General features: G+C 34.9%; 4 protein-coding genes across 7 annotated transcripts; 2 read left to right on the top strand and 2 right to left on the bottom strand.

Moving 5' to 3' along the window:
• Positions 1-524: 524 nt before the first annotated feature.
• LOC111409438 (protein DETOXIFICATION 14-like) lies at positions 525-3804 on the top strand. Its single transcript, XM_023039490.1, has 7 exons — positions 525-1005; positions 1756-2300; positions 2399-2485; positions 2590-2646; positions 2953-3191; positions 3280-3485; positions 3592-3804. The coding sequence occupies exons 1-7, from the start codon at positions 754-756 to the stop codon at positions 3655-3657; spliced, it is 1452 nt and encodes a 483-aa protein (XP_022895258.1). The 5' UTR covers positions 525-753; the 3' UTR covers positions 3658-3804.
• Positions 3805-5799: 1995 nt separating this feature from the next.
• Positions 5800-7232, top strand: LOC111409426 (zinc finger CCCH domain-containing protein 14). 2 transcript variants are annotated; one of them, XM_023039484.1, is made up of 3 exons: positions 5800-5937; positions 6105-6717; positions 6802-7232. In XM_023039484.1, the coding sequence occupies exons 2-3, from the start codon at positions 6109-6111 to the stop codon at positions 7105-7107; spliced, it is 915 nt and encodes a 304-aa protein (XP_022895252.1). In that variant the 5' UTR covers positions 5800-5937; positions 6105-6108; the 3' UTR covers positions 7108-7232. The 2 variants fall into 2 exon arrangements, with proteins under 2 accessions (XP_022895252.1, XP_022895246.1); XM_023039478.1 differs by having other exon boundaries at positions 6796-7232.
• A 3492-nt stretch (positions 7233-10724) lies between these two features.
• On the bottom strand, positions 10725-11120 carry LOC111371568. The gene has a single exon (XM_022993630.1). The coding sequence runs from the start codon at positions 11118-11120 to the stop codon at positions 10725-10727; it is 396 nt and encodes a 131-aa protein (XP_022849398.1).
• Positions 11121-14168: 3048 nt separating this feature from the next.
• On the bottom strand, positions 14169-17218 carry LOC111409409 (protein PLASTID MOVEMENT IMPAIRED 2-like). Of its 3 annotated transcripts, none has more exons than XM_023039465.1 (3): positions 17096-17218; positions 16083-16237; positions 14169-15986 (listed from the first exon to the last, which is right to left on the bottom strand). In XM_023039465.1, exons 2-3 carry the CDS (start codon positions 16203-16205, stop codon positions 14262-14264), a joined length of 1848 nt encoding a protein of 615 aa, XP_022895233.1. In that variant the 5' UTR covers positions 16206-16237; positions 17096-17218; the 3' UTR covers positions 14169-14261. The 3 variants fall into 3 exon arrangements, with proteins under 3 accessions (XP_022895233.1, XP_022895240.1, XP_022895238.1); XM_023039472.1 differs by having other exon boundaries at positions 14169-15980; XM_023039470.1 differs by lacking the exon at positions 17096-17218 and adding an exon at positions 16991-17080.
• Between the last annotated feature and the right edge of the window lie 2880 nt (positions 17219-20098).

The raw sequence follows: 20098 nt of genomic DNA, 5'->3' as shown, positions 1-20098 counted from the left end.
AGCATAATGAAAATTCTATTGAGTTAACTAGATATGTTCGTTATCATATTCCTAATGTGTTAAATCGAGAAGGAAAAAAAAAAAGAATGGATCTTTTCGAACGCAGGTGAACAAATGGAAAACAATATCTGATTTATCTTTGATAGCTCATGATATACTAAATCCTCCAATTGCAACTGTAGCATCGGAGGCTGCATTTAGTGCACGAGTTATGGTCCTATTACACGAAAGAAGTACCGTGCATTATCATTTCACTAGATTTTTTTTTTCTTTTTAAATTGTACACGAAATATGTATTGGGTTCAATTTTAAGTCTTATAGTGTAGTTCGCACCAAATCCAGATGGTGGTCAAACATTGCAGCTGTTTTGGTTTGCTCCACGTCCTTCGGCCTTTTGGGAAATGGGAATCTATCCTTGTACTGTCGAATTGTCTTTTACGTGATTCATATATGCACTAACTTGAAAATTGTGTCAATTCAGCATATTCTATCCAATTAAACCAACTACAGATTCTGATAAGATCCGACATTCTCCAACCAAAACCATTATCTTCTGCATTTTAATTTAATTTATATCACCAGAAACAATAGTATAAATAAACAAATTCGTTTTACATAAAAAATAAACTTTTTTTTTTTTTTAACTTTTTTATGGCAGTAGAGACTCTGGATTGCAAGGAAATAGCTTAAACTTGCAATAGTTGGAATTTGGACAAACTTATCCTAGTGATAAATTTCAGGTGTCGAAGGGTGATGGAATCGGAAGAGCCATTTTTGCTGCCAGAAAACAAGGAAAAAGCAAGAGAATTTGCATCAAAATGGGTGACTTTTGGCAAAGAACTTAACAGGGTGAATTTCATTGCATTGCCAATGATAATTGTGACAGTATCGCAGTATTTGTTGCGGGTTTCACCGATGTTTATGTTGGGGCATCTTGGTGAACTATCTCTATCCAGTGCATCAATAGCCACTTCCTTTTCAAATGTTACTGGATTCAGTGTACTGGTAATATCTACTTTTTATTCTTCAACCTTTATTTATATCTTCAGTATTGTTATTGTCTTTAATTGACAAGGGATTTCAGCCTTTGACATAACTCAGAAGATGGATCGTTTGAGAACACCAACCTTGGAATCCAATTGTTCGTTCAAGCTTTTTGCCTAATGTGGAAAAGAAATGTCTATCAGCTGTTTGCTGATATGGGAATTTGTTAATATTAAGTGCTTAAACATTAAAGGGCATGCTGTTGGTGAAGGAAAATGAGATGATCCTAGAACTGTTTGTAGAATTTTAGGCGCCAACGAATGGAAGTCGTGCAATTTGAATAACAAGATTTGATATATGTAGAACCCAGTAGATCCAGGGATGAACATAACAGAATGACAAAGAAGAATTCATGTAGTCGACTCCAAGTTTATTAGGAATAAGGCTTGGTATGTAGTTAATGTAGTAAGTTGTTCAATGTGTAAATATCTATTTCCATGTAAGCGCAGATCCATTTAGGGTAGAATAAGCACAGATCCATTTAGGGTAGTATGAACCAAGCGACTTGTAGGAAATGTTGGATTGGTAAACTAAAACCAAATATATGTTCTAACTATATGTTTGGATCGCCATCGATTAAGCATTTTTTTAAATGTGAATTGAAGAAAACAATTATTTAGTTTGTGGATGTGCTGTTTGATATTATACGTTAAATGGTCATGCATTCATCTAAATCTGCTCGTCTAATCAAATTTCGAATCTGCTTAGCAGTTTGGAATGTCTAGCGCATTGGAAACTCTCTGTGGACAGGCATATGGAGCACAGCAATATCAAAGAGTTGGAACTTTTACATATGGTGCTATTTTATGTCTCTTTGTGGCGTGTTTACCTGTATCCCTTTTGTGGATCTACACAGATAAGCTGTTAATATTGATAGGCCAAGACCCTTCGATCTCATTAGAAGCCGGAAAATTTGCAATTTGGCTTATTCCTACACTATTTCCTTATGCCATTCTTCAGTCTTTGGTTCGTTACTTGCAGACTCAAAGTTTGATACTTCCAATGCTTTGGAGTTCAATTGCATCTCTACTTTTCCATTTGCCCCTTTGTTGGGCTTTTATCTTCAAGTTAAATCTAGGAAATGCTGGAGCGGCGCTTTCCATTGGTATATCATATTGGTTTAATGTAATTTTGCTCATGCTTTTTGTGAAATATTCTCCGACCTGTGAGAAAACACGTGTTTCATTCTCAAGGGATGTCTTCCGAACTATGAGGGAGTTCTTTCGTTTTGCTATACCCTCTGCTGTGATGGTTTGGTAAGACATTTTCTCTTGTTTTCTAGGATTCTACACACCTTTTTATTTATTTTTAATTCCCGAGATATAACATTGTCATCCATTGCTAATGTTTACAGCCTCGAGTGGTGGTCGTTTGAGCTAGTCATATTGCTTTCAGGATTGTTGCCAAATCCGCAGCTAGAAACTTCGGTTCTATCTTCCTGGTATGCTTATTATAGTTCTTCTTTTTTGATTATACAGTTAAATACATCTGTTGGCACTAAACTTCTATTGAAATTTCACGTTGGTTGCTAAACTTTGGATGCAGCTTTACGATTACTTCGTTGCACTATCACATACCGTATTCTTTTGGGGCCGCTGCAAGGTCTGCTCTTGTTCAATATACTAAGGGCCCGTTTGGCAAGACTTTTGTTTTTCGTAGAAGAGCTTTCTAAGGAAGCTAAAAGTTCTTCTAGCCAGACAAAGAACTTCCAAAAAATTATCAAAATATATTCCAAAGCAGCTTCTTAACATTAGAAGCAACTTTTGAGTTTTCAAAAGTCGTGCCAAACGGTCTCTAATATGTATTCCCAAGTGAAGAAATATGTATAATATCTCTCCGACTTTTTACTGTCGGAGTAATATTGATCATGTCATAACACTGATATGAAAATCATGATCATCTATGTAGCACTTTGGTTTCTAATGAACTGGGAGCGGGGAAACCACGTGCTGCGAAAATTGCTCTCTATGCTGTGCTGGTTCTCTCCATTGCAGAGATTGTTATAGCAAGCACTGCTATTTTCATTTCACGACATGTACTGGGATATGCATTCAGCGATGAAAAGGAAGTTGTCTTTTATGTCAAAGAAATGGTTCCTTTCCTTTGCATGTCGATTATCGTTGATAGCTTGCAGGCAGTACTTTCTGGTGATGTATCCATCATAAAAATTTGTTATTTTCAGAACTTTTGATTCTATTTTTTCTTTATATCAAGATATTTTCTTGGTTTCAACAGGAGTAGCTAGAGGTAGCGGGTGGCAGCATATCGGTGCCTATGTCAATCTCGGGGCGTATTACCTGGTTGGGATCCCAGTAGCTTTAGTACTGGGATTTGTCTTGCACTTGAAGGGGAAAGGGCTTTGGAGTGGAGTAGTAGCTGGAGCAACTGTTCAATCTATCACGCTTTCTCTTATAACTGGCCTCACGAATTGGGAGGATCAGGTTAGCATTACGAATTTCCATTTATCGAAGAAAATTTATATCAGGTAGTTAAAGAGTTAAACCAGCAGATGACTTGATTACTCTCATCTGTGGATATATACTACAGGCAATGAAAGCCAGAAAAAGGGCACTTGCAGATAAAATTCCAGGCCGGAATGAGCTGATCAATTGAAAGAATGAAGTGTCGAGAAACAAACTAGTCTACTTAATAATGTGGAACAGTGGAAGATTATCCATGCCATTCATTGAGAATTAAATTTTATTTGTCAAGTAACCAAACAATGATCAATTTTATTTCAATTGTTACTTATTGAGATTATACGTACTGTCAAAAATAAAGTATTTATTTTAGGCATAAAAACAAAAATAGATTGTGTTATTATCTTTGGATGCTCATGTTAGTGAGTCATACGTGGCTGGACATTCAAAAGTAATGATGAAAAATGCCATGTATTATCTCGTGTGTTTGATGCTTTGCATTTGTTGACTTAGAGCATCAAAGAGGCGACGAGAACAAACCTTGGAGTATTTTTTTATTTTTTTACTTTTCAAATATAATTGGAAACTTTGTTCTTCATCCTGCTCATGGTCATTTTCTAATTTAGTTCGTGATTTTTGGCAGCTTCAATCTTAATTAAGTTTTTAAGTTTCTAATTCTTCATTTTGTATCTCATTTTGGTATAAAAAGATAAATATTCATTTTAAGAAATCCCCGATTGGATAAGACAGAGTGGGGACAGTGGACACCTCTTTTTGGTATCTTATATAAGTTTAAGGCCGCTTTTCGGAGTGAATTGTAATTCGAAAAATTAAAAATTGATATAGTGCGGCCATACAATATGTGCAATAAATTCTCATTATTGGGTAGGGATGGCAAGGGGCGGGTATGGGACGGTTCAATCATTCCGATCCTCGTCCCGTCAGGTATTTTTGTTATCATATCTCATACTTATACCTGATTAAAGCGGGATGGGGCGGGTTCGCGACGGGATCGTGGCGGGACAGGTCTTGTCTCATTTATTGTTTTTTACCAATTTGTTAAAAACAATTTATGTTCTCTTTAAAAATGATGATAAATTTATTATTTTTGTTGGACAAAACTTAAATTTGAAATTAACTTTAAACGGGGTGGGAACTATATTTTTCGTATCCGCCCTATATCCGCTTCGTAACAATGACCCTCGCGTCGTACTCATCCCAGTTACCGATTAGGAGGGTAATCCCCGCCCCATTCAAGACGGGCCCCACGAGTATCGGGTTGAACGAGTTTTTTTGCCATTCCAATTATTGGGGAAAGTGAATCAACAAATGCATGCAAGGGGAGAGGAGGTTTGAAGTATAATTCCATGAAAGGAACTAAAGGAAGACAATATTAATAATTATGGTTCAATTCCCATTGTTTTCTCTTTTTTAAAGTAACTATCAAAGAAAAATATTTCTTTTCACTTAGGTGGGTTGTCCGTGGTGGGTTTGTTGCCAAAAGAATATTAGTTAAAGTTGTAATATAGAAGCAACCAATTATGATTAGAAGCTTACTTAAAATAGTAAAGAAAGCATTTCTTAATTCACCTCATCATCACCTTCGACAACCACCTTACATTCTTGCATGTCACGTTAATTTAGGGCTTATAGCCAATTAAGAAGAATACACGTGTTTCGATCGTAAACTTTTGTCTACGAATAATGATATGTAGTTTCACTAGAATTATAATCTTAGCCTAAGTGGCATTAGATAATAGGTTTATTGAAAGGTAAAATTAAATTAGTCACCTAATATGTGGCGATAAATAACATTACTCTTTATCATACATAATGTTGTAATTCTCTCTATTGGTAGAATTTTTTTGAGAATAAATTTTATGAGAAGTGATTTTTGGATAATGTTTGGTTAAAAAGTAAGAAAAGTTTATGAATTTATGTGCAAAATTATTTTATTTGATGAGTGTCTGGTTGAAAATAAATTTTGAAAATTTTAGAAAATTGTAAGAAAAATGAGCTTAAAGAGTATTTGCTTCAATTTTATATGTGCACACGAGTTTTGTCACAGACTTGCAGAGTAACCATATTAAAAACAATGACACTTTCGAGTTTACGATAGTTGTTCATTGCCAAATATTAGTTACTAATGACAAATTTAGTAATAAAAATGAAAATCGATGATTAAATTGTTACTTGTTAAACGTCGAGGATCAACTTGAAAAATCAGCATGCTAGAGAAGTAATTTCTCAAAGACCAAAAAAATCCTTTTAACTAACCACTAGTTGGCAATTTATTCAAATCAATCAATCAATAACTTTATCATATTGATCAACGGATAGGTTTGCTCGAACGTTTGTATCTTCTGTGGGCCGAGATGCACTGGATCCAAAATTTCAAGCCTTTATAATTCCCCGGCTTCCATTCAACTCTCAATCTGAAGAGCACAAATCCATTAGTCTCTTCAAGATTCAGGTGATATTAATTACTAAATCTGATAATCAGTCATTTGATTTGATTATTGTGTTTGGGAAATTCGTGTTTCGTTAGTTTATGATTTATTTCTTATCAATTTCTAGTGAAATGGATTGTGCTTAATTTGGGAAATTTGTAATTTATTTATTGATTTTCTGAATTTATAGTGAAATGCAGAACGAGATTAATTCTACATATGATGATCTCACCACCAGCTCCGCTACCTCTTCCGCCGAGAAATCTACCAACGCCGCCTCCGGTGCAAATAATCCATTCCTCTCGCCTGCATCTTTGAACTATCTGAACTCCATTAATTCTTCCTTCTACTCCACACTTTTCCCGCAAAACTACTCACCGCACTCTCCCTCCGACAGTACGTCGTTTGATGACGGTGACTCCGTCGCCACAGAGCGGCGCCTCCGGGATGCGAGTTGCATTTTGGAATACCAGCAGCTCTACAACAGCTACACCGTCTGCCTCGCCAAGCTCCAGGAGTTCATCGATGAAGGCGACTCTCTCCGCCGCGAGAACGACGCAATCCGCCTCTCCAATGCTGAGATCGCCCATCGCCTCAGTCTCCTAATCTCCGAACTGAATCCCTCCACCACTATCGCAGCTCCTCAATCTCACCGTCAACAAAACCGACTCGAAAGGAGGAATACGGAACGAATTTCACTTCCGAAGAGCATCTCAGTGCGTTCCAGTGGTTTTCTCAAGATGAATATCCCAAGTCACAACTCGACTCGCCATGAACTCGTAGGCCAATGCCGTCCTGCATCGGTGCGTGAACTCGCTATCATTTCTTAGCACATTCCAAATTCTTATTGTTTTATGTGCTTTTTGATCATACATATGTAGGTGCAGCAAAGGGGGCGCGTAGGAGCCGGAGAGGACGAAGGGGAAAAAGAATCCTTGGAATTTGAAGCGCACGATCAGGGAATGATTAAAACGGAACTATGCAGCAAATGGCAAGAGACTGGTACGTGTTCTTACGGAGAGAACTGCCAATTCGCGCATGGAATCAATGAGCTGCGGCCGGTGATAAGGCACCAGCGCTACAAGACTGATGTCTGCCGCATAGTACTCGCCGGAAAGATTTGCCCGTACGGTCACCGGTGCCATTTCCGCCACTCTCTTACTGAACAGGAGCTGCGACACCAGCATGTTTGATCCAAAATTCTGGACTGGTTGGCCCAATTATTAATTTGAATTTGGAGAACTTTCTTGACTGTGGCACAAAAATTGTATCTTATTTACCACTTGCTTGATCATAAGACAATTCCACCTTTTCCCTAGCCGTTAGAGCCCTATTCTTCTAAAAATTCATTTTTTTTAAAACTCATTTTCAAACCTACATTTTTTAATAAAATAATATTACACGTAAATTCAAAAATTTTCCTTAATTTTTAACCACACGTTCTTCATCAATTTACTATTCAAAATACATTCTTTCGCTCAAAATGAGGTTCAAACAAGGGCTTAGACTTCGACATTTTTGAAAGGATTGGTGAGATTATTTGTTAAAATTCCGTCAATGCACAATATTGTTGTCAAATAATAAAGAGCGAGTAAATTATCATCCTCATGTCATGTGTACTAAGTATCTAATATACTTCAAATTAAATCTAATTTTATTTGATTAACAAAATTAGATGGATTTTATATTTACAACCTAAAATATATAACTAAATATATTAATCTAACTAATTAATGTATATAGATATATCTTTATCTCATATCGAATTTTACAATGATTGTTAATAAGTGCTAATTCTCTATTCATTCTCGCTAATGTCAATAGAAATCACAAACAATTCAATTAGTAATCAATTAATCGAAAATGTATTAAACTTCTAGCAATCATTCAAGACCAAACACGTGCATTCAATGTCAAAATTCGAAAATATATAATGAAATATCAAAATATAGAGTTTGACTTCATACTCACATCTATACAATTAGTCAAGTATCATATTAATTATAAAAACATAATTGAATCGATACAACATCACTTGGAATTAATGTTTGGAAAGAAGACAGAAATAAATCTTGAAATTCTTGAACCTCTTCGATGGTACCTCGATCACTCTCTTTTAATTTTTCTTCTTCTTCAACACAGTCAATAAATGTATGAAATTGATATATGGATGTGTCTTGCAACAAAACTTCTATGAAGTTTGTAAAAAATAAGGAACTGTTCATCGAAAGCTTGCCCTTTGGCTCTCTTCATTGCAAGAATTGTATTTTTGTATCCCAAAGCCTCTCTTGGCTTGAATGTTGTATGTTACTTCTCAATAAGAGGTTAAGTGAGATTAGGAAACAAAGTCGGACTATCCAATATTGGCCGGGCAATGGTCCATGATCGCATTGCAAAAGATTTTACTTTCTGTTGCTGAGTTTTCTTACCATGCGATTGTAAGGACTTGTGTCTTGTGATTTCAATGGAGGTACATGTTGGAGAATATAAGAGCAAGGGACTGGACAAAGCCCTAAATGTACAAATAACCTTTAAGTGTGCAGGGGTGGCAAGGGGACGAATCGGGCTGGCCGAATCCTATGCCTCCATGCTTGGGCTGGTCATGCATGGTCATAAGCCCCCGTTTGACTCCCATTATTTCTCATTAAATTAAATTAAAATTTTCTCTTTCCTATTTTTAACCACACAATCTTTAATAAAATAATATTACACGTAAACCAAAAACTTTTCTTTTCTTTTCAATCACTCATTTTTCAAAAAAACACTATTCAAAATGTTATAATTTCCAAATAATGGGGCTCAAATGGGGGCTAATTAAGAATAACAACTGTTGATAAAAAGTTTAGGAATACGAATGTGCTGATGAAAGTTACGGATCTAAATGTAACAATGAATATAGGTGATGAACCTTTATGCAATAAAAATGATGCTTACAATAATTCAAGATTAAATTTTCTACGAGCCTAAGTAGGCATAGGCCAAAGCCTAGGTGTTAAATACCATAAAGTATGGGATTGATGACAAGATTGAGCTTCGCGTAAACATGAAGTCCGAATGACTTCTAAACGCACTTTTTAAAACAATGCTTATATGAGCTCATTTTTATTTGAAAGTCAAAAAAGGGGCAAAACCTAAATATAAAGTGGTAATTACGTCAAACCAAAATTTTTAAAATCCAATTTCAAAAATTAGATATAAAAGGGCCGTTTGAGCCCCATTCTTTGTAAATTATAATGAGATAAATAATATTTTTTTGAAAAATGAGTGGTTAAAAAATTTTTGATTTACGTGTAATATTATTTTATTGAAAATTATCTGATTAAAAATAAGAAAGAGAAAATTTTAATTTAATGTAATGAAAAATAATAGGGCTCAAACAGGGCAAAGTTTGTTTATACAAAAATTCGATATTAATTCAAATATTTAATATTACCACCAAAATTTATCACACACCCTGAGTACTCTCCACTCTCGTTTCTCTCACTACATCTCTCAGTACCCATCTCTCTCTCTCTCACACACACAGACACACTGCAATCAACATACCCTCTCCATACCCATCTCTCCATCTCACACATCACAGCAGTCGGTAGCTCGTTTCCAGCTGTTGTCTTCATCTTCTGTAAATAGCGTCAGGCATTGCAGCCCAGTTCTTTCGGATGCTGTTGCGAACTCCCGGTGTTTGGTTCTTCCAACATCCAGTTCCTAGCCGTCGTCTTCATCCGATTATCTAATTTTTGGATTTTATTTTCGGCGTTTTGTTGGTGGTGTTGGCGTGGTGTTTGGTTCTTTCAGCATCCCGTTCTCTGATATTTAGTGTTTGGTATCTGGTTGGTGGTAGTTGTGATGTTAGCTACTACGGCGAGGTGGTGGTGTTGTTGGCAGCCTGGTGACTTCGTGGTGCTATTGGTGGTACTCGTGGTGGTAATGATGCGGCCTTGTGGTTGTTGCGAAGTCGCAACATGGTTGTGCGATAACGTTATTTTGGATTTGATTTTTTGGTGATGTTTGGGTGGTGACAGTTGTGACGTTGATTGTGGTGGTGATGTTGGTGGTCTAGTGAAGTGGTGATGATGTTAGTGGTGGTAGTGGTTGTGGAGGCGAGGGAGAGGTCGAACGTAGGATGGAATGGGATGGAGTAGGGTGCTTGTGACCATTTATTTGGTTGATTGACCAATAAATTGGTTAATTTTGTGATCAGTAAATGATACTTGACTTCAAAAAATGTGATTTTGACTCACAATTTAATAAATTGTGACTTATAAAATTTATGATTTATAATCGATAAATAAATTTTGATCTATAATTTTTTTTAAAATTTTGTGATCGATGAATAAATTATAATCTATAAATTTTTTTTATTTGTAATCAAATAATAAGTTGTTACTAATTAATTTGATATATATAATTAAAAAATAAGTTGTGACCTATAAATATGTAATTATGATCATAAATTGTATGATTGTGATCTTAATATATTTAGTTAGTAAAATACATTTTTAGTTAATTATTTCATAATTTTTTTTAATTAATATATGATTTTTGAAATTTTAAACTTTATTTCTTATTTTTGACATAAGTACAATTAATTTTGAAATTTTCCCAAATTTCAAACGATAGGAGGCTAGAGGTCAGTGGGCCTACCGCTTCAGGCACATTTCATTTCATATCACAATCACAATTTTTTAACTACACATTTCACAACTTTTATCAAAATTCGTTAAAAATCTAAATTTAATCTCTACAAAACAAACCATACGTCATTTTGAAAATAATAATAATAATAAATAAAATTAAACACTATTCACGCTTATCTGTGGGAACTCAACTCATAAGAAGCCACCATATTTTTGTACATCTCATACACCAATCTGTTCTCAAATTCAGTTCTTGAATAACCATTTGGAATCTGTCGAGCTTTGGGGATTCTTTTCGAACCCAGAAGGTTAATACCAGAGCCTGTATTTCTTGCCAGCCTAAGCATCATGTTCATATATGCATTCTTCAACTTGCACCACAATTTCAATGGCGAACTGAACTTCAGACGAAGTCTTCGGTGTATTTTAATCCGCCATGAACGCTTTTCTTTGCTTCCTGCCCCAAGCCTAATTGTGTTTCCAGTGGATAATCTGGTGTAGGTGTAACCATTTTTTCTCCTTGTTTTGTTGTTGAAGCTCCCATTTGATGAACTTGGAATCATCTCCATTGATATCAAATGAATCTCTGTTTGCGCGCGCGTTGGTGTTAGAGAGAGAGAGAGATTTTGGAGATAATTGGTGCTGAAGTAGAAGTGAAGATTTATACACAATAATATTGTGGAAATTGTAATATTTGGTCCCACCGAATTGTTTAGGTAGTAAGTTGGTTTGTAACTTTTAAAATGAGTAAATAAGTCTTCGACTATCGAAATTATAATTACATAAATACTCCTTCCGTTCTAATTATATGGGTTGAGTTTTCTTTTTCTCGTCTCAAATATATAGGTCTGTTTCCCAATTTATAATATTTTGTTTTGTTCCTTTACCAACATACTCTTATTCAATTTTTTCACTTAATATGTCAACTTCTTGAAATCATATGAATGACTCGATCAATGATATGACTTTCAAATTCAAAATCTCAAATAGATTAATTTATTATAATTTCTTTTGGCTGAACACTGCATCTTTTTGTTCAAATGGTTAATACATTCTTTTTGTTTGGAAAAAATTGAGTTTACAAAATAATTTAGATTTATCGGTTAAATAAAATTGAAATTCTTGACAAAGCAAAAGTAGCCAACCACAATAAATTATGACATTATTTTATAATTTATATTTTTGTTGACCAATTGAGTCCTATAATCCTGAGTTATGTTAAACTTATAAATGGGATTGACAAAGTTGAATGACAAAATTACATCTACACCAGTCATTTCAAGAACAGGTTTTTAAATTATTTGAAATCAATAACATGAATTTTGTCAACACACTTTGTAACCCAATTTCGTACAAATAACTTTATTGTAGAATCCCAGTAGTAGATAGAGGACCCCGTGACTTAATTTTAAGGGAGACAAAATTCAGAATAATGTTATGGAAAAGGCCCCTCGTACAAGGTCCTGTATACAAGGGGGGTGAGCTGGTCCCCTGGGATTGGTTGGGGCTGATTTTTGTTATCTACTCTTGACAGAGTTGTACCTACTGCATTTATGATTCAAAGATTTCACATGGTACCTCAACGTTTTTCACAAGAGATATGATTGGTGTACACGCAACGATTCACAAAATCCCTACCTACACCTTACATGGGGCGGGCGGGTTAATTTTTTGACATTATTTATTTATGTCGAGCCATAGCTTTGTGAGTTTTCTGTAATTATTATGTAAAAATCCACTTGTACACCAATCATTATACTTTTCACAAACAATAGATTTCTAGACCTTTGAGAACAAACGAGATAAACGATGAAGAGGTTTTGTTCATTAAATTATTGTCTTGAATGTCACATTACTAAGTTAGGATTGATTTAAGAATGAAGCCATTTAGCCAGACTTAGAAGAGGGAAAAAAAGAAAAAGAAAAAAGGAGACAGATTGATTTGGTAGCAAATGATTGATGTTTTTTTATTTTAATTTTTCAAACTGTCCAATTACGCGTCGACACTTGTCTCATCTATTTTTGAACATGTATGTGTAGCATGATCGTTGATTTAACGAGAAACAAGTGTTCATTACGTATTTCTTGCATCAAGTGAAATTCCTATTAAATTTTGTATGATTTCTAATTAAATTGCTAAATCGAAATAATACGAAGTTAAATTTTTAAATAATTTAAAAATCAACTTTTACATGCTTCTTTAAAGAGTATAGATAAGACACTGTAATTAAAAGAAGTTTGAGATCCATTATCGAGAGGTACAAAGTGATGGTTTTACGAACTTTTCAGTCATGGTAAAACTTGAATACTGGTAAGTGTTTACTATAAGAAAAATGGTTCACTTTAAAATGAAAATTAAATATTTCTTAAGTCAAAATTTTAAAAATAATAAATAAATTTAACACAATATAAAGATCAAAGTACATACATATAAAATTTTGAGCAACGAGGGCCATAATTTGGTAGACTTTTTATCGCAAAGACTAGTGATTTACTCTATTGTCGGTTCTTCCATGCATTCGCTAGTCAAAAGTATCAATATGACACTGACACGATCATAAAGACGACTCAACTTTGATCAAGGCCATGGGCCCCCCAATATGGTTCGACCTTAACTGAGGTTGAGGAGCCAAGGAGGTCTAGAGCTCGAACTTGGTCGAGGTCAGGCAGCCGAAGAAGGGCTCATGCACAAACATTTCTCTTGCTTATGCATGCTAACGGATATAACAAAAGGGCGACATCACTTCCTATAATTTCTCTGTATTCTCCCGAATAGATAAGACCATGTGTCCCTCCGTATATAAATTCTCATGTCATGTTATCGAGGTAAATGTCTATTTATAGATGGTGGAAGTCTCGGTAATATCTAATGCATCTTTTATATGTCTCTAGCCTTTACGCATAAACGACTTTTTTTTTTCTTTCATAATTTTGTGGGCATTGAAGTTGGAACATAACCCCGCTACCTTTGCAGGTGTTGAAGTCGTCGAGCACTTCTTATTGCTTATCGAGGACTAGAGAAAGTTGGACCAATATCACAAAATATGTTAATAAAGTTTTCATTTGTTATCATCAGCCGGTGGTGAGGGTACAAAAGAAAACAACTCGAGATGGACATGATATGGTTCAATTTACTTTCAATAAAAGGTTGGGTGGAAATAGGTCATAGTAAAAATTGTTTTGCAATTTATGTCACTCATTGAAGATTGACAATATTGGTCTTATAACAAATGGAGTGGCTTATGTGTTGGATGTAGGTAGAAAGAAGTAATGTCAAGATAGTATCAGAATAAGACACGAACATGGACCCGAGCCCATGCCAAGTCAATGGAATTGCAACGCATGCATGGGCTTAGGATCGAATTCTTTAGGATATAAGTCCCTACTTTCCAAAGACTAGTGGTACCTTTTAGGACACAAACCCAATTGTCACAAAAATTTCTAAGGTTTCGTATGTGGCACAAGAGTTTAACAATTTCCAATTAAATCAATTTTTTTCTTATTTAAAGTTTCAAGTGGGTAACTTTGAAATCAAATATTTTATTCAATTCTAAATAATTTTCAATAAAAAAAAATATCATTACTTCATGAATAGAACATGAATATGCTTGATCCCCTTAACAATGAAGTACACATCCCATTGGAGCCCAAAGTTGACCCATTACACAATTTATTTTTGAATCAATATTTTAAAAAATAGATTGAAATCTTCATACATGTTTAACATTTGCCTCATTATTCCTTCCACTGAAAAACTTAACTAAATTTGGCAGTACCTTTCTTCTCCCCCTGACTGTGAAAGATGTCGATCTAGGTACATTACGAACCATAGGAGATGCTGATATTCGATGTTTTCCTCGTCTTGCAGGAGTTCTTTTTCCACTTCTGTTCATTGATTTTCTGGAAAGTCCAATTTCAGGCTGCAAGTGTTCAGCCTCATACTTTTTCCTCCTGTTTTGTAATTCCTCCTCGATTATTTCCTTCGCGTGAAGTGATTTTTCTGTTACATTAACCGCTCGATCTTCCTCGACCTTTAGTTCTCGAGTTTCTCTTCGAGCTAACTCCATTTTGATACGTATTTCCTTTTCACTTGCTTTTAGAGCTTCGACCCATGCCTCAGCAGCTGCAACTTTTTTATCTGCGATTTCCTTAGCGCCAGATGCATGTCCCGTTAAGTAGTCGTATTCTAACTTTGAGATGGTTATTGTTGACTTATCCCGCGAAGCTGAAGCTCTGTCACTCATTGTCTTCTCAATAATTGACTCGAGATTCTGAAGTGCTATGGCTTCTGATGATTTAGCTGTTTTCAGTTCTTGTATAACGATCTGTAATCTTTCTTCAGCCAAATCTATTTCAGTATCGGTCTTTTGAATTTCGGCTTTGGTTATTGCAGTTTCTTCGTTAATGAGAAAGAGTTCACGTTTAGCTGATTCTGTTTCTGTTTTTAACTGGTCAAGAGTATGAGACAGACTTGAAGCAGTTGATTTAGCCTGGTCTTCATCAGTGGACACTGCTTCCAATTTTTCTTTAGCCCTCAAAAGCTTTGAATTCAGATTCTGAACCGTCCGGTCTGCTTTTTCTTCTTTTCTCCTTAGTCGAGCTGATTCTTCTGCCACATGTTTGAGCTCGTCTCGTACAATATCCATGGATGACATGAATTGAAAACTTTCTTCTTTAACTAAAGCTAATTCTTTCTTTGTTGCCTCGAACTCATCCTCGATGGACTCCAATGCAAGGCGAGACTCGGGGGATCTTTGTAATCTCTTGTCCATTTCCTTCATTTCCTTTACATTCTCTAACATTTTGATATCAGACACTGTAATAGCTAATTTTTCTTCTAACTGTTCTGAATATTCAATTTCTTGAATCATTTCATTCATTTTCTTCCTGCTTTCCACCATTGCATTTGAGTGTTTTTTGGCAGCTTCTTTCTTCTGGGCTTCAATTTCTTCGTATTCTTTAAGGGCCTCAATTCGTGCCAACTCGACTAGCACGTTTTCTTCATTGATTTCCTCGATCTCCTTGGTGAGTGATTCGACTGAACTCGAATAAGAAGTCATTTTAGACACAGAGGATTCTGTTTCCTTCTCGGCTCTTCTTTTTTCGTCTAAAATCCTAGCCATGTCTAGCTTGAGCTTACTCAATTCTCGTTTAACAGATCTCAATTCTCTCAACACTTTTGCAAGCTGGGAATTCTCATTGTTTTTTCCTCCTTCACTTTCTTCCCTCATTTTCAGTTTCTCCATTGGTCCCAGCTGTGGTTTTGCACGTAAATTCGATTCCTTGATTGCTGAATTAAGGCTTTTTGCCGTCTTTTTCGCAGAAAAAAGCTCGGTTTCTGCTTGTGCTGTCGCTGACTCTGCAAGTTTTCTGCTCTCGTTGAGTTGGATCGTGTCCTGTCTCACCTGGTGAAGTTCTCTTGTCGGATACTGCTTCTAAAAGTATGCAAAATGTACCGTTAGACATGAAAAAAATGTCGAAAATTAGAGAAATGCAGACAAAAAGAAGGCCTAAAAAATTCTTTACAATACCTCTGAATAATTATTTTGCAATTTCTTTACTACAGAATTTCCTTCTGTAATTCTTTCTCCATGAGAATCAATAACTACTTTCACTGAGCCAATTCTCCTTTCTTGCAACCCTCCTGAATCCATTTCCGAAGGGTCGTGCTCGAATCAGTAGAAACCTGTTAGAAATTTTTTTGCCCATGTATAAATTTTAGGCTCTAAAAAACCATGTTTTTGCAGTCAAAAGACCAGAACTACAAGCTACATCAAAAGTGACTAACTTCTATGCAGTATTTCTTTTTAGCTCGATTAGCTCGTGATAATTTCGGGGCCATCGGCACAAAGCCTTTTTCTCGTTCGATCTACTACTGAATTCACTAACAAGACCGTGCTCGAATCAGGTGAATTCTGTGACAGAGTTTTCTGCCCGTGTGTGAATGTTAGGCAATCTAAATACCATGTTTTGCAGTCAAAAGACCAGAACTACATGCTAAAAACATAAAAAATGACAACTTCTATGCAATAACGCTTTTAAGATCGACTCGACTTGCTCATAATAATTTCGAGGCCATCTACACGAACCCTTTTTCTTGTTCGATCTACTACTGTATTTACTAAAAAATCATGCTCGAATCAGGAGAAATCTGTAACAAAGTTTTCTGCTCATGTGTGAATGTTAGGCAATCTATATACCATGTTTTGCAGTCAAATGACCAGAACTAAATGCTACAAACATCAAACGTCACAACTTTTGTGCAATAATGCTGCTAAGCTCGACGAACCATTTTCTCATTGCTCGAATCAGTTCAAATCTGTTAGAAATTTTTCTTCCTATGTATGTTATTGCAATCCAAAAACCAGAATTATATAGTACAGTATCAAAAGAATGTTGCTAAGCTCGATTTGGGATAATTTCAATGTTGTCTACTGACCTTTTTCTCGTCAATCTACTACCATACCTATTCAAAAAAACTCAACGAAATCAACTGATTTAACAAATCAAAAACGGGTCGAATATGTGTTGCAGAAATTATTACCTGAGATTTCTGCTTTAAATATAATTGGCATTAAAATTTCCTGTAACCTGGAATTCATTGATCATCAGCCTTATAAGTTCAATAAGAAAACCATGGAGTATTTGATAAAACAGGAGGGATATGGCTCCTGATGATTGGCTCTTATTGGTTGTATCACCAGCCATTGGAATTCTTCCCCGTGGACCCCAACAAAAATTGTTGTATTGGTAAAAAGGGGGGAAAAAATAAAATTCCTTGGAATGTTACACCCGACAATAACATTTTTCTTAACTATAACTCCTCGTAGTTTTAGTCGCCTTGATTTATCTTTAACTATTGTCTTGATCAAGGTTAAGGATCGTTTATGCGTAAAACATGTATTTCTTTTCTAGCTAATATGAAGTTAAAAGACTAATATTCGCTAGATGTGATTTAATAAATAAATAGATGTTGATCAGGTCATCATTCTGGTTGAAGATTTGCTCTATGCAACAAGGGATTAAGTCTGTGTCTATTTAGAATAGGAAGCGTTGTTTTTATAAAGACGAAGAACGAAATTTTCTATTTTCCCACTTATTTACTATGGCGACAAAGAATCAGATCCAACTTGATATTTTCAAATTTCAAGAAATTTATTTTTCTTTCAAGAAGTATATTCATAGTTAAGATAAAAAATAGAACTTAGCTAAAAATGTCCATGAAGTATCTTCCAAAAAATGTACGTTAAGATTTAGATAAAAGATTACATAATCTTCACATAACATTCTATCATTTGCCAGTTTAAAATACAATAATTTTTTTATCCATTCTTTTCTCTCCACATCATTTTCGATAATCACTTATGTATCATTTTTATGTACAAATAGCAAAATCCTAAAGAATAACAAGTATGAAACTAAGATCTTCTAAAATTTGCATATTATAGTAGTTTGTTCCATCCCGAGACATAAAAACAGACAAGAATAATCAAACTCACTAAAGGACTCGTTGTACAAATAAAGAATTTGTGTTGGAAGGTGTTGAGAAAGAATTGAAAAGGAATAAGATCTTCATATTAAAAAAAAGTTCTCTATTGATTCAAACATTTTACTTATGGCATATGGATGGAGAAAGAGAAAAAAATCAAAGATTTCAATAATATTTTTGATCGAAAAATTACTTCGAATGATTTTATACCCTTGTTCAACCAAAAAATTGGTGAAAAGTCTCTAATAGTGAAAATAAATAAATAAAAATTCATGACGGTTAAGTCAATATTTGAATGAGTAATACTTATAAAGAAGATGTTGGTATCAAGATACAAAAGCAAAAGTAAGAAAAATAAATTTGTCACATCATAGAGAGTTAGGTGGCTGGACAAATTTTGTCCTCGTCAAAGGTGAAAGCTCTGCCACGTTGTCAAACCTAAAACCATTGAGACAAAATTCTTCTCGTCATGTAACGATTTCTTCGTGCAGGATATACTTTATAAATTTTATGAAATTCACAGTAAGGACTGAGCCGTGTGCACAGTATAAAACACAGGTTGATTCACAATATCCTCACATCGAGGGCTCGTGCCAATAAAAAAATGGCGCGAGCCTCACAGTACAATGAGGATGCTGTACAAATAGCATCATCCTTCATAGTAATATATATACATGTATATTGTAGAACTTACAATGTATGAGCACTTAAATACACTATTAAGAGGTTGTTTAAGCTCCTTTTTTTTAAAAAAAAAAAATGCATTTTAAAATAGTATTATGTTGAAGAATGTGCGGCTAAAAATACGGAGAAAAGTTTTGATTTACGTATAATATTATTTTATTAAAAAAGTGTGGTTAAAACGAGATTAAATCACTATTAAAGAATAGATTTTGATTGAAAAAGGGGCTCAAACAAGGGCTAAGTATATCCCAACACTTTGAGGGTTGATACTGAAAAATGACGAGATCGAAAGTGACAAATTAATCTAAATTTTATTTTAATGGTTGTAAAGTGGTACAGGTCATCTCTAAATCGATTATTGTAGTAGATATAGTTATTTAAATTATTTTTGTTTTGGATGAATTAGAAATTAAAATGGCTTTTTTGCAATTTTTGTCCCTACTGTATACATTCCTTGTGGATTTAGGACCTATTGTTTGAGTTTGGCAATAGCGTCCACATATCAACGTTTCATTTGCAGAAATGCTCCATTCCATCTCAAATGGCCGTTAAAATGTCACATGGAAGATCACTAATTTCAATTAATGATCATCAACCAAATAAAAAAAAATAAATAAAAATCTTGATGCTATTTGCTCCCACTAAGTTCACTCTAAAAAGTTTCAAAAGCTCCTCAAAAGACAATTTGCCCCTCTCTAATTCCGTAAAGGAAAAACTCCGATTTATACACGGGAGAAAAATGCGAATTCGCATTCCAAATAGTTAAATATTAAAAATATACCCAAGAAGGGATAACCATCATACCCTAGTGTGACATTTCATGTCACCCAAAGAGTACGAAGCGATGCTATTGCCATTCAAAACTTGAAAGAATGTGCTTGAGTCCTCTCATAAGCACGTAGCGTATGATAACAATCAATGCATATCGTCAACCTGTCAAAGTACATGAATCTCACCCTCAACTAATTGACGGCTTATCATCGAGAGTGTGGAACTAAGGATATTGCTAGGTTTGGTAGTTTTAGGCTAGTTCAAGACAAGTTCGATCTCCTAGATCGGATATAAATTATCATTCGAGAAGTCCCTCTCAGGTATAGACGAGATATGGTACTAGAAAGCCATGATTTAACTTTTCACAATCATATGGAGTTTTCCTCGAGTACCTTGGGTCATGAAAGTATCTACCAATTCACCTCAATGAGCCTACCAGAAGCAATCCCTTGACAAGCCAATTAGATGAATTAAGAAGTGGTTAATCATTTGACACAAGGATCAATTAGTAAATGACCGATGATAAGCGAACCAAATTAGTTATTCAGTGCGTCGTTCACACCTAGAGAGCTCTAGGGTAGTGATTATGAGAATTGATTTTTT

Source organism: Olea europaea, chromosome 2 (genome assembly GCF_002742605.1).
Source record: "Olea europaea var. sylvestris chromosome 2, O_europaea_v1, whole genome shotgun sequence".
Lineage (NCBI taxonomy): Eukaryota > Viridiplantae > Streptophyta > Magnoliopsida > Lamiales > Oleaceae > Olea > Olea europaea.
The sequence above is the reverse complement of the archived record's forward strand: the minus strand, read 5'-3'. Positions and strand labels throughout refer to the sequence as shown.

Bases quoted from the DNA above. Each gene is read 5' to 3' on its own strand.
- LOC111409438 (XM_023039490.1), top strand. From the start codon at position 754: ATGGAATCGGAAGAGCCATTTTTGCTGCCAGAAAACAAGGAAAAAGCA. The intron at 1,006-1,755 runs GTAATATCTACT...TCTGCTTAGCAG, and splicing joins TTACTGGATTCAGTGTACTG to TTTGGAATGTCTAGCGCATT. The intron at 3,486-3,591 runs GTTAGCATTACG...TATATACTACAG, and splicing joins TCACGAATTGGGAGGATCAG to GCAATGAAAGCCAGAAAAAG.
- LOC111409426 (XM_023039478.1), top strand. From the start codon at position 6,109: ATGCAGAACGAGATTAATTCTACATATGATGATCTCACCACCAGCTCC. The intron at 6,718-6,795 runs GTGCGTGAACTC...ATACATATGTAG, and splicing joins GCCAATGCCGTCCTGCATCG to GTGCAGCAAAGGGGGCGCGT.
- LOC111371568 (XM_022993630.1), bottom strand. From the start codon at position 11,120: ATGGAGATGATTCCAAGTTCATCAAATGGGAGCTTCAACAACAAAACA.
- LOC111409409 (XM_023039465.1), bottom strand. From the start codon at position 16,205: ATGGATTCAGGAGGGTTGCAAGAAAGGAGAATTGGCTCAGTGAAAGTA. The intron at 15,987-16,082 runs GTATTGTAAAGA...GCATACTTTTAG, and splicing joins TGCAAAATAATTATTCAGAG to AAGCAGTATCCGACAAGAGA.